Here is a 12,150-nt window from a genome sequence, read left to right as displayed (position 1 = left end):
ACTTTCCTGCACTACTTAAAAACACCGTGTAAATGCAACTGACCTGGACCTGATAGGCTTTTACAGAGAACAGAACAGTGCCTGGATATTTCTGGAGTTGTAGCTAAAGTAAAGATTAAATGTTGAGCCATGCTGTATTTGGAGGCAAAGATCTTACATTTAAATTACTTTCAGAAGAACTGAGAAGAAGAAACAGAAATATACATATGTACACAGAAGTACATATAACACAATAGTATCACTAATACCACATGAAAGCAAACCCCTCTAGGTCCTCATATTTAATAGCCCATCCAAAAAGTGTAATGGATAGCAGATCACAGGCTTTCATACACTGTAACTGTCAAAGCACTCAGGAGATAGAGAAGTGAAGGCTCTGACAGCTCTCTTTTACATTCTAAATGACATCTGCATTCAACAGAACAGAAATAAAGATTAAGGGAAACACCTGATATGATAGCACTCAGCTTACCTCAAAATGCAATATTTAAAAAGTACAGAGAAACACAGGTCTGCCTCCTTGTACTGTAAGTAAAAACTGGTGTCAAAGCCTCTGAGATCTTCACCACTGCCAGAAAGGCAGCACCGCAGCAGCCAGCAGACGGCAGGGGCAGGAGCCACAGCCTCTGACAATGGAACTGTTGAGATCAAAAGGTGCTTCACCAGAGAAGGGAGGGAGGAGAGGGCCTTTGAACGCACACAGAAAATGGCTACAGGTACAGTCACACAGCATAAGGAAATTCACTTGGCCCAAACCTTTGCAGCCTCTCTTGTACCCCAGCGAGGAGCAGAATGCCCCTCGCTGCTCTGTCTCTGCACCTTTTGCAGTGAGTACCTGCTGCAGATCTTCTCTAAGAGGTTACCAGCATTACGGCTTCGAGCCAGACACGTCAGCACACAAATCACGAGAGATGATTTCAAATAGATCTCCGCCGGTTGATTATATAAACGATGCCTCTTATAGCTGGAATAACACCTCAAAGGCAATATAATGACGACATGACAATGTATGTAAATCAAGAACTGCATGTGGGTTTATTTTACACTTGAGAAAACAGTGGATTTAATTGTGTGAACCAAAATGTACTGTACAATATTAATGATAAAACATCAAAATGTATAATTCATAGTGCATTGCTTGCTTTATTTTTATTTATTTATTTTTTTTGTCAGATAGTTCCTTTAAGTACATGCATCTGGAAAGATGCAGGTGCCAGTAAAATTCCTCTATTTATATCAAGCTGCAGGAACTAAATTTTATTCAAAAAGTGTGGTTTTACATTATATACACAGAAATCGAATATAAAATGACAATATAAAAAGTTAAAAGAGAAAGCATACAGCCAGAAGGTACAAAGAAAGTTGAACAGTTTAAAATGGTACGATATGTAACATGTATTTTTTAAGCTGATGCTGGCAATTTACAAGGAACAGAATCCAACATTTGCCCCATTTTTTTTTGTTTTCATTTACCAATGCAGCACACTATAGAAAGGTCAGCTTGTACCAAAGCTTAACATTTGTAAATAACTATAAACTGCAGTATTTTACAGAAAAAAAAAAATAAAGGAAACAAAAGAGCATTTTTACATTTGTTTTAAATAACAGCTTGCATACTTTTTTTTTCTTTTGCCAAAAAGTGGCAATTCTCAGCATCCAGAGGGTTTGGGCATAGTGGCAACTTGGTTTGCTTTTTTTAATTATTATTTAACTTATACAGTTGTGGCTTCCTAACCCCTTGAGTACTACACAGCTCTCCTTCTTCCAAGGACTGCATGCACAATATCTTCACAAACCAGTTCTGCATTAAAAAAAAAAAAAAAAAGGAAGCTCATTTATTTAAAAAAAAAGTCCTGCTTCCGACACAGCTCTTATTTTAATTAAATGCCTTTAAGCCTTTTGTTTTGTTTGTCCTTATTTACTTATTTAGTCACTGGGAAAGGCACAGAAATGCTATTACAGTTCTCAGAGGGTTAAAACTTGACACTACCAGGTTCTGTGACCTTTATTGTCATGGCAACTTTGTAATTTTAGGATGTCTCTTTATCATTGTTCTTTGTGTCTTTCTTTACGGCTAAATTAATGTCTCTCAATAGTGTCTCCCACTATATTCTACAAAAGATAGCTTAACATCAAGGACAGATGTTGAAAATAAAGGTCAGACTTTGACTCACAAAAAATAAAAACAGAAACAAAAAAATAACCATGCACAGAACAGACAAAGAGCATATAAATATAACTACAAAATAACTGTAAGAAAAACCAAGGTCCAGATAGGCAGTTCAGCAACAAAAGTAAGACTGATTTCAGAGGCTCAGGTCAGGCCTAGTGCAGTACTATGAAGAAGTTTAGTGCAATGTTCCTGTGGTCACTTGCATACCTGGCTGCTTACCTGGACGCTATTGTTTTTCTAACTCAGTTACATAGATCAGATGGTCCTCTGGGGACTTGCCATGTGTTTTACTAAGGTGCAGTTTGACTGCATGCTTGCTTGCAAAAGTTCGGTTACAGAGCTTACATTGGAATGTGGAGCCTAAGTCCTCCTCGGCAATTCCAAGTGAGCCCAAAGTCTTGTTTGTGAGGACTTTTGAAACATTCTGCTGTTCTTGAATCTGATTAAGTGGCAACTTTGACAGATCCTTCAAACTAAACCCTAGGTGTGTCTCTAAGTGACTTATGTATGTAGAAGCAGTCCTGAACTGAGAGGCACAATCATTGCAAAAGAAAACAGGATGTCCTGTGTCCAAGTTCTTTAAAAATTTAGTTCCACCTGTCCTCCTTAACTGATACTTCACATTGGCCAGCCAGTGGCTAATTGTGGTCATGGAAAGACCAGTAAACTTAGAGATGTGTACCCGCTCTTGCGGACCTAGGTCCGACATAATGTATTTGCCTTCTGGGGTCTCCCTCAAGCTGGAAGCAAACTGGGCTTGAAGGATCAGAAGATGCTGAGGGTTCCAGTTGGACTGCCTGCCCTTCCTCTTGTGGACTGGTGACAGTTCATCCAGAGCTTCCTCAAAACTGCTCCCATCAGCATCAGACTTCTCTGACACGGTAGAGGGAGTTGAAGACTTGGGTGTCAAACGCCCTGTGAGGTTCTTCACCATATCGGAAATATCCAGCAGGGCACTCTCCCTCAGTGGGGACGAGGCAGAGTCAGCCACACTGGAAACAAGAGGCTTGTTTTTGGACTTAGTTAAATCAATAGGTTGATCGCTGTTCTCATAGTAATACCGGTCAATAGCATCAGCTTGCTTGACTGGAGTGGTTGGGTAAATGGGTTTGTCCAACATGCTGTTACTAATTTTGTACAGCATGGCCAAAGGGTCCAGAGAGGGGCTTACTGGCTTAGAAATTTTGCCTAAGTGGGTATTCATAATGGACTGTAAAGCGCTCAATGGATTAATGAAGGATGGCTCAGGTGAATGATCTGTGATAATTCCTAAATTGTTACAGCCATTTGCAACCTTTGTTTTAAGTGGCTCTGCACCATTTGGTGTATGTGCTTCTGCTGGACTATCCTTTTTGACCTTCTGAACTTCAGACTCAGCGCTCTTCTTTGGCTGCTGTTTGTTATTTATTTCTTCTGCTTTTGGGAAGTCCTTGTTTTCTTTAGCAGCAGGTGACATGGGTTTAACTGGAGAACTCTTCTCCTTCTCCAAAGGCTTCTCTTCCTTCTTCACGTTGATTTTACCTGTAACTTTCTCCACTAGTTCCTCCATAGCAGATACATTGCTCTTGTGAGGTGGGGGTGTGAGATTGCCTGGGGAATGGATGAGTGCGTTGTGTTCTGACGACAGTGATTTCACACTGCTTGCGTAGGACGGCTGCATTTGAACGCTCTGCACTGCGGGCTGAAGGGGTTTGACTGTTCCCGGGAGCTGGTAAGCTGCATGAATACTGGGATATCCTCCCCAGGAAGGGGCTCCGTTCTGGGCTTTGCTGATGGCTGTTGTCACTGTGTTCTCCAGGGATTTCAGTATGTCTATTCCGCCTTTAGGACTATCATCTAGGTCCTCCTCTCTGAGGTACTGATACAAAGTTGTTGGCTCAAATTTCTCTGTAGAGTCCTCACTCTCTTCTTTAATCTTTTTCTCTGTTTCAGTAACCACCAGCTTTTCCTTCTCTAGGTCTTTCTTTTCCTCCGAGTTTGTGGAGCCCGCTGGGGAATCGGGCTGCTTTTTAATGTTGGAGGCTGGTAGCCTTGTGTGGGTGGTGGGTGGAAGAGGTATAGATTGTATTTTCTCCTCCACCACTGGGTCCAACACTAGCTGTTTGCCTTTTTTGGAAGCAGAATTGGTCACCTTCAAGAAATGACCAGTGACCATCATGTGAGCAGTGAGCTGCTGCAAAGTATCATGGGAACTGCCACATTCCATGCATTTCAGTATTTGGGCTTTGCGTGCCTCAAACTGCCAAGTGTAGCTAGCACCATTTTGATAGCCATAGCGGTTGTTTGGAGTCACGTACGGGTTGGCAGTTTTCTGATCCTTTGCTGACTCACCCAGTGAAGCTTCTGCCGTGATCCCTGTTGTCTCAGGTGAACAAGGCGAAGCCAAGTCCTGAAGTGCTCGCTTTTTGGTAGAAGGGACCAATTTGGTGATGGCTGGTACTGGCTCCTTCAGAGGCACTTTCTGGTAATGCTTTGTTTTTATCATATGGACGCTGAGGTCTTGCAAAGACTCAAACGAATGCCCACAGTACATACACTTAAGCACTTTCTGGGCATCCTCTTTGCCTTCCATTTCCATAAGTGATCGTTTCCTAGGCTTTGACCACCGCTTGGTCTTATCAGCTTCTTTATCTCTGTTGTCATCACGGTAATGTCCAGTTTCATTCATGTGCACTGTTAGCTCCACCAGCGTGTCGTAGGCTGCACTGCAGTCTTTGCATCGGAACTTGCTGGCACCAGTGAACACAGACCCGTACAGTTTATTGTTTTGCCTGTAAAGCTGTACTGTGCTGAAGAGACTCGGCTCTGGGAGAAGTCCATACGATGAGGTCTGCTGCAGAGTTTTAGCTAACGCAGCTTGGTGCCAGTCATAACCTGAGCCACCACTGTTACTGTTACTGTTACTAGTACTACTGGTGGTTGTACTGGTACTAGTGTTGGTACTGGTAGTACAAGTACTCTGGGAATTGGCATTGGCATCAGTACTGGTCATGTTTTCATTCTGGCTGATTCCGTTGTTGCTGGTGGTTGGATTGGATTTCTTTAAGTCCAAAGCTAAACTGGACCAGCAAGTCTCTGAAAGCAAATTTGCATACACAGCTTTTATTTGTGCCAAGCTGTCCTGTGGATAGGAAACATTGTCTGTGCACTGAGGATCCTCTTTCTCTTCTTTAGAGGAAGTGCTTTTGAAATGGGCCAGCTGATCGCTGTTTTCACTAAACGGCGAACCATAGCCTGCATCCTGATTAGTTGCAGTGCTGACTGGGGAGTTCTGGTAGCTTTGAGCCTCTTTGATCTCCGCTTCTTCATTGCACAAATACTCATTCTCCTGGATGTCCAGAGACAGCCCATCATCTTCCACGCTGTCTTCATCGATTTCTGCTGCTTTCAATTCTTCCTCAGGAACATATGCTAAAATACAGGAGGGGAGATGGGGGGAAACAAGACATTGTTATTGAACACGCACATTTTACACGGCTCTCCTGCACTAAAAACAGTAACCACGAAGACAAATTTTGAAGATACATCCAAAACCCAAACTCACCATCACTCACACACTCCTCCTATAAATCCACATACTCTGTCGTGGTTATAGTTTGATATCAGTGATACTGAAGAATAAACTTTGACTTCAGCAGTAAAATATGTGCCAGGACCACAGTAAATACCATAATATCAAAACTAAAATCAAACAAAGAGCTTACTAAACTAGTTTTTATCAACTTAAAAAATGGCTGGGTACTGAGCTATATTTACTGCACTACATATGTATGTGTAACGCATTGCAGCTGACCTGCATCCCTCAGACCATGACACTCAGAATCACTGACTTGACCAACTCTATCTTGTCAGTTCTGTCTTTTTTGCAAACTGGCTTTAGCTACAGCTTCAGGGGCCATTTCTGTGTCACTGACACCTGACTCTAATGAAGCCATACAGGGCAAGAGTGTCAGGTCAGCTGTTCCCAGGGTCTCCTGGTGTCTGGCTGTACTGCGTCCATCTGAGAGCAGAGCAGCTTTCACTTTTTGAAAGGTGAAAAGAGAAGCAAGACTGATTGCTTTCTGAAATGGGTAGGATTTAGTTTGCCTCCTGTTATGATCTGATGTGGGTCCTGCATTTACCATTTTGAAAAAAAGCAGTCAGAAACTAAAAGTAAATGCTAAAGATTAATTTCTTAAAGCAACAAACAAAAACCTTGAGATCTCAACTGCAGCTTGCTTATTGGCTTATGGAAAATAAAAAACTTTGCTATTACATTGCTATCTCTGAAACTATATGATCTCACCAAACTATGTGTTTATCTATATCAAACTATTTGTTAAACTAGCAAATGTGATATTCATGAGCAGATGGCCATTACATCAAAACACATTTACTCCAAGGGCTCAATTCACAGAAGTGACTTACATGTACCTAAGTGATAAATGTACACTTCCATCGCAAAGCAGAAACACAGTTGTACACATTTCCCTCCAGTTTTGTAAAAGAAGCTTAAAAAATCACAATGCTAATGGAATGTAGATCATTTATAAGAATGTCGAGGCAGAAAATATGGATTCTGAACAATTTTCAGTAACTGAATAAAAAAGTGCCTCCTTGTCAGGTGAACTCTGCTGCAAGTGATGCTGAAATGTGTCCTGTGTCCTTTCATGGTACAATACTGAAAGAAAGACAGAAAAGAGGCACTTCTGCTCCTATGTGGTATGAAGAAAATATGTATTATCATGTTAACAAAGCTGAGGTCTTCTTCAGCTGGGGGGAGCATAAGTATAAGTTGAGCTTCTTTTTGTACACAGTTGCTAACATATTCTGAAATGTCTTTTCTGAAAAATAAAAATAGTCTTCTTTCATTTTAATATGAATACTTATTGAAACATATTACGGTCAGTACTGCATTATGTATTCACTTTTGCAATTCAGTCTTAACGGAGCCCCTAAACACATCAACCTGATCTTTTAAGATGAAGTAGGAAAATACTCCATCCAGTACTGGGGTTGTTCTGAACCTTAAGATGCCCATTGCATTTTTCACCTGTCCCCTAAATGTCAGTATTTTCAGACAATAATTTGACATTTAGTTTTTAAAAAAGTTCCAATCAGGGCCCAAACAAATAAATCAGCTTCAAGTGTTTTCTAGTATGTTTAGAAGGATAGATGAGTAGCACTCACAATAAATAAAATTGAGGAATAATCCTGGAGTCAAAGGCCAGGAAGATGCCAGAAAAGCATTGTAAAATATTCATTGAAAATATTCTCCAACAGGCATTTTGTCCATAAAATGAAGAACAGAATGCAGAAGTATTAAGAGAATTCAGAAGGCAGTCAGCTTCCCTGTCTTGCAGCAATGCTGCTGTTGGAACACTCTGCAGATATTTGAGCATGGTAGGACCGCTGCAGTTCTGGACTCTAGGAACACACGTAGAATTCGCTCTCACAGCTGCAGTCTAGGATCTCTTGCCTCTCTCATTCAGCACACCTGTTTGCAGCAATTTCTAACGGCAAAAGACATTTTTAAGTTTCAGAAAAGGGAAGAACAGTTAAAGAAGAACAGGGTTTCAAATTTTGAAATTATTTTTAAAGAAAAAAATAAACCCCTCTGAGACCTAAAATGCACAACAATGGGCAGTTACCATCTGGCACTTTTATTTAAAAAAAAAAAACAAACAAAACAAGTACAAGCTAAAAACTCAGAGGACACACATTTTGAGCTTTTATGACCAACTTTCTTCTCACTAAACCACAGTGCAACTATGCCACTTTTCTCTAATTTTCACATCCCAATATTTTTAATAACTAGGTACAAAAAACTGTTGTAAGATGCCGGATGTTCCTACAGTTGATACAGCATTTTGTAAGGATCCATATGAATTATTTGCTTACATCTCCTTGCTTAATTCTAAATTGCATAAACACTTATTTTTTATAATTGCTATATATAACCATCTATATTTCTGCTTAAGCAGAAACTCTAATGATCCCCTGCCACATCTTTTATTTTTATTTATTTACTTATGATGGCATTTTCCCTATTCTCATACTTTTGCACCGTATCATAAAAATAAAAAGAAGCTAAACCTCACAAGAAACATTCAAACTGCGTGTTAAACTGCCCAAGCAAGAAACCGAGTGTCAGGGTGAAATATTCACCTTTTACTCACTTTTCCTACTCTTCGGTTTTGCTGAGACTACTACACTCCCTTACCAACATATACTGCAATATTAAAGTTAAGAATGTACAAATGGCCAGAACTATGATTTTTCTACTATTTCAGAATTTAAACCAGTACAAAAAAAACCCTGAAATTGTATGATGTGCACACCCACATGTCTGTACATGTATCTAAAGTCACAAAGAAATAATGCTTCTTAACAAAAAAGAGAATAATTTATCTGTAATGTTTAATTTCTATCACTGCAATAAAAAAATAAACTCTTTAACTCCTCTGGTTATCACAGGATACAGACAATACCTGTTCATTCAAGACTACTAATGCTTATGAGATGAATAGCAGCACACTCAACATATGGTATTTTGCAAGGTCAGTGCAATTCTCTAGCTGAAAAGGTTTCTGTAAGAGCTAACACAGAAGCAAACAAAAGGAAGAATGTTAATGTCTAATAACATGTACATTTTACTAAAATTCCCACAGAAATTCGACAAATAAATAAAATTCAGTATTTTAAACACAGTAAAAATGTTCCTCATATAATTGGTTGCAGAGAGAAGTAATATATTCTATCTTCAATAAAAGCATGAGATGATTAGATTCTAAATTATAAAAAGTAGATCAACAGACAGATTTCAGACAACATATCTTTCTGTGACTGAGCAACTCTCAGCAATCTTCTCCAATCTTCTACATCTGCAAAGATACTGTTGGTTTACACACGTCCCAAAACCACACAAAAATATCAAGAGAAGATATAAGCAATTATCCTCCTCAACAATAACTACGTTCAGAAAGAACAGAAGAAATTACAGATCATAACATCAGCTTTTCTTTTCCTTCTCATTTGTGTCTGGACAGACTGAGGCAAATGCAAGGTGTAAAAGGGGGGAAAAAGCTTCAAATTCCAGACAACTAAAAATTAGGGGGAGCATTTTGAATTTATTTCTTTTCTTCCTATTAAGTCTTGCTCTTTTTTTTTGCTTTTTTTTGCTTTTTTTCTTTTTTTTTCTTTTTTTCCTATAAAATGTGCCTTCTGGATGCCAATGCTTCCCCATAGATACACTGTCATCTTTGAGCAGTGTTAAAAGCTGTGCATTCTAATCTAAGTGGACATGAGATGCTATATACTGTACATGTGAGTAGCACAGCACATTGTGTTTGCTTCAGTGAGAATATTTACACTATAAATACACATCCATTGTTTGAAAAAGCAGAGAGAAATCTGAAATGTAAGGATGTGGTTAAAAATACAAATATTCTTACATAAAACCTTTCCACAACCTCGGAACCATGCTTTTGAAGGAATCTGTCTCTACTGAGGTATTCTTTTCCATTCAAAAAGGGATTCAACATTGAATAAATTATTTTGAAAAGCACCAAAAGTGATAATTGTATTTGGTTTTAGTAGTCTACAAAATTAAATGCAATAAGCTGTTCAAGACCCAATTTTAAATCCTCCAAATAAATAAATTTATTCAGAAGAAACACCTAAGCAGTGAAGGTCACAGTTCAGTAAAGGAATTGAATACTGAAATAATTTTCACTGAAATACCTATTTCATCGTTTTGACAAATAGGGATAGGTTTAGGTCTAAAATTCTTCACTAAATCAGGGTCTACTCTGTGACTAAACAATAGTGGCACAATGTGAGTGTTCACCATTCTTCAACAGATGTATTGCCACAGCTTCTAATATTTACCCAGCCAACAGGAGACAGCAGCTGCAGAAGTTTTCACAGCCCACACTGTCACCTTGCACAAACTGCACTCCAGGCTGGGGGTGATTTCCACTGCACACACAAACACATTTCATATCTTAGGAAAAAAAGAGTACAGACAGAAAATACAATATACAGCCACACATCTCCCTCATTACGGAAAATCAAGAGGCAGGTAAAAAAACCCAAATCATTTACAGACATGTTTCCAGAATACAGAGTCATGAGGGCTTTACAGAAGAATCCAAAATCTCACATTGTGAGAGTTTAACATGTCTGCTGGAAGATTTGTGAATCTTCTGTATTAGTATATACAAATGTTCATACAAAATTCTGGCACAGATGCTACAAATCTGTGTGCATGTGTGTGTGTCTGTATTACGATGTCACTATGGTGGAAAAATATGGCTTAGTTATGACAATGGCTAAGGAGCAGCAGAGAATATGAGACAACCAGATAACCTTACTACGGAGCTTTGTGCTTTCATTTCTAATTGCATCAAAATGGGAGGCAAAATACTAGAAGTGCCTACCCTCTAATCCTAATGCATTGGGTCTGAAAAGTAGATAAGGTAGTGTAACAAGAACAACCTCCGTGCTTCTAGCAGGTTGAATGATAACCCTTAAAGGCATCCCATTAAAAGCCAACAAAAAGATTCTTCACCTCTTCCTCTTCTCTCCTCTATCCCCTTAAAATGAATGCTGCAAATTATTAGCCAACACTGGCAATTGGAGAATGAAGCAGCTTGCATGTGGGTATATTTTCACAGTGATTCTAATCTGAGAAATTTACTTGCACTTCCCCTTCTATCTGATAAACTATACATTCAAGCGTTCTCATTAGTGTTCGGATCACCAAAGAGAGCTGGAGATGAATCAGTCCATCCACCCCTCCTCTCCCTGCTCTGTCGAGATTATTTCATTGAAATGTTCATTTTCATCCCTGCTGGCAACATTAGAATGGAAGTATTTAACCTGTTTCCATTACTTATACAAATTACCATTATGGGGTAGGACAGATGTTAGAATCATGCCACATAACTGACTTCCATACATTCTTTACGGGGAGGATAAGAAGAAGGAAAGCTGTTAGATCATATTATCCAGTCTCAATAATGTTCTCTCTCCTCCCAGATTCATTAACTTCCAACATCAACGTTTCCCTTTCTTTCTGTGTGAAAATGCTCCGTCTCCTTGAGCTCATTTAATTTGGAGCAGGAAATCTTTGTCAGAAATAATTTTTTGATCAGGTGCTCTAACTAAGGGGCGAAGGGGGGCTGGGAAAAGAATAAAGAAAAGGGGGGGAAAAACCCAACACCTTGTCGAAAATGTTATTTCTCTAACATGGATGATGAAAGAGAAGTCAGTTAAGATGCTGGTACTCAAAGATGGCTGTCACTTCAGATAGGGGATGGCACGACTCACCTAGACAGGTGACGCTTTGGTGGAGAAAAGGCTTGCTGCATTATTGAGAGCACCAAAGATCAGGATGACAAAGACTGTAGGCCCAGGGTGCCTGGGGCTCCTAGAGAAGTGACTTCAGCAGGCACATGGATTTCAGCCTCCATTTGCATCACTAACTAATAGTGAAGTACAAACCAAAAGTTCGGTGATTAAAAGGCAAGCACACCATTACAGACAGCAAACACCCCAGTCACCATCAGCACTAACTTTCTATTCATTTTCAAAGATCATCAAAAAAGCTCAAGGTGTTTAGAAAAAAAAAAAAAAAAGTATTTTATTACTAACTACTTATTCAAAAGGCTTTCCTGTTCAACTCCCTATTTTCTTGCTGAATTATCCTCCTGCCCGCCCCTTTAATGCTTGCTTAAGGCTTTGTGATTTTGCCGTCCCAGAATATATCCTTGCACTCAGATATAGCTGAGAATCACTGCAAAACGCATCAAATTTGCCAGCCCTTCTCACATGAACAGGTTTGCAAGAGAAAGTTTCACCTCGGAGTACAAACAGCAAACATGATTCATACAACATTCAAGGCAAAATGCTGCCGAAGATTGCCATGAAAACCCTGATAGTCTGAATTCCCTGACTGAGGTGGCCAGGTCACTGGAAGGGATTCTGGGTCTTTG

At 39.5% G+C, this 12,150-nt stretch overlaps 1 protein-coding gene across 2 annotated transcripts in view; it reads right to left on the bottom strand.

Annotated features, from left to right (window-relative positions):
• Positions 1–1,118: 1,118 nt before the first annotated feature.
• Positions 1,119–12,150, bottom strand: part of TSHZ1 (teashirt zinc finger homeobox 1) — a 57,550-nt gene continuing 46,518 nt past the window's right edge. The window contains exons 2-3 of one of the 2 annotated variants that reach the window (XM_066184517.1): positions 2,393–5,584; positions 1,119–1,801 (exon numbers count right to left, since the gene is read on the bottom strand). In XM_066184517.1, the coding sequence (XP_066040614.1) occupies positions 2,400–5,584 (3,185 nt within the window). In that variant the 3' untranslated portion in view covers positions 1,119–1,801; positions 2,393–2,399. Of the gene's footprint in view, positions 5,585–12,150 lie in introns of both variants that reach the window. The other variant, XM_066184511.1, reaches the window with a different exon arrangement.

This window comes from Chamaea fasciata, unplaced genomic scaffold, assembly GCF_029207755.1.
Source record: "Chamaea fasciata isolate MVZ Bird 193981 ecotype frontalis unplaced genomic scaffold, bChaFas1.0.hap1 SCAF_1, whole genome shotgun sequence".
NCBI lineage: Eukaryota > Metazoa > Chordata > Aves > Passeriformes > Sylviidae > Chamaea > Chamaea fasciata.
Note: the sequence above shows the minus strand (reverse complement) of the source record. Positions and strands in the feature narration are given on the sequence as shown.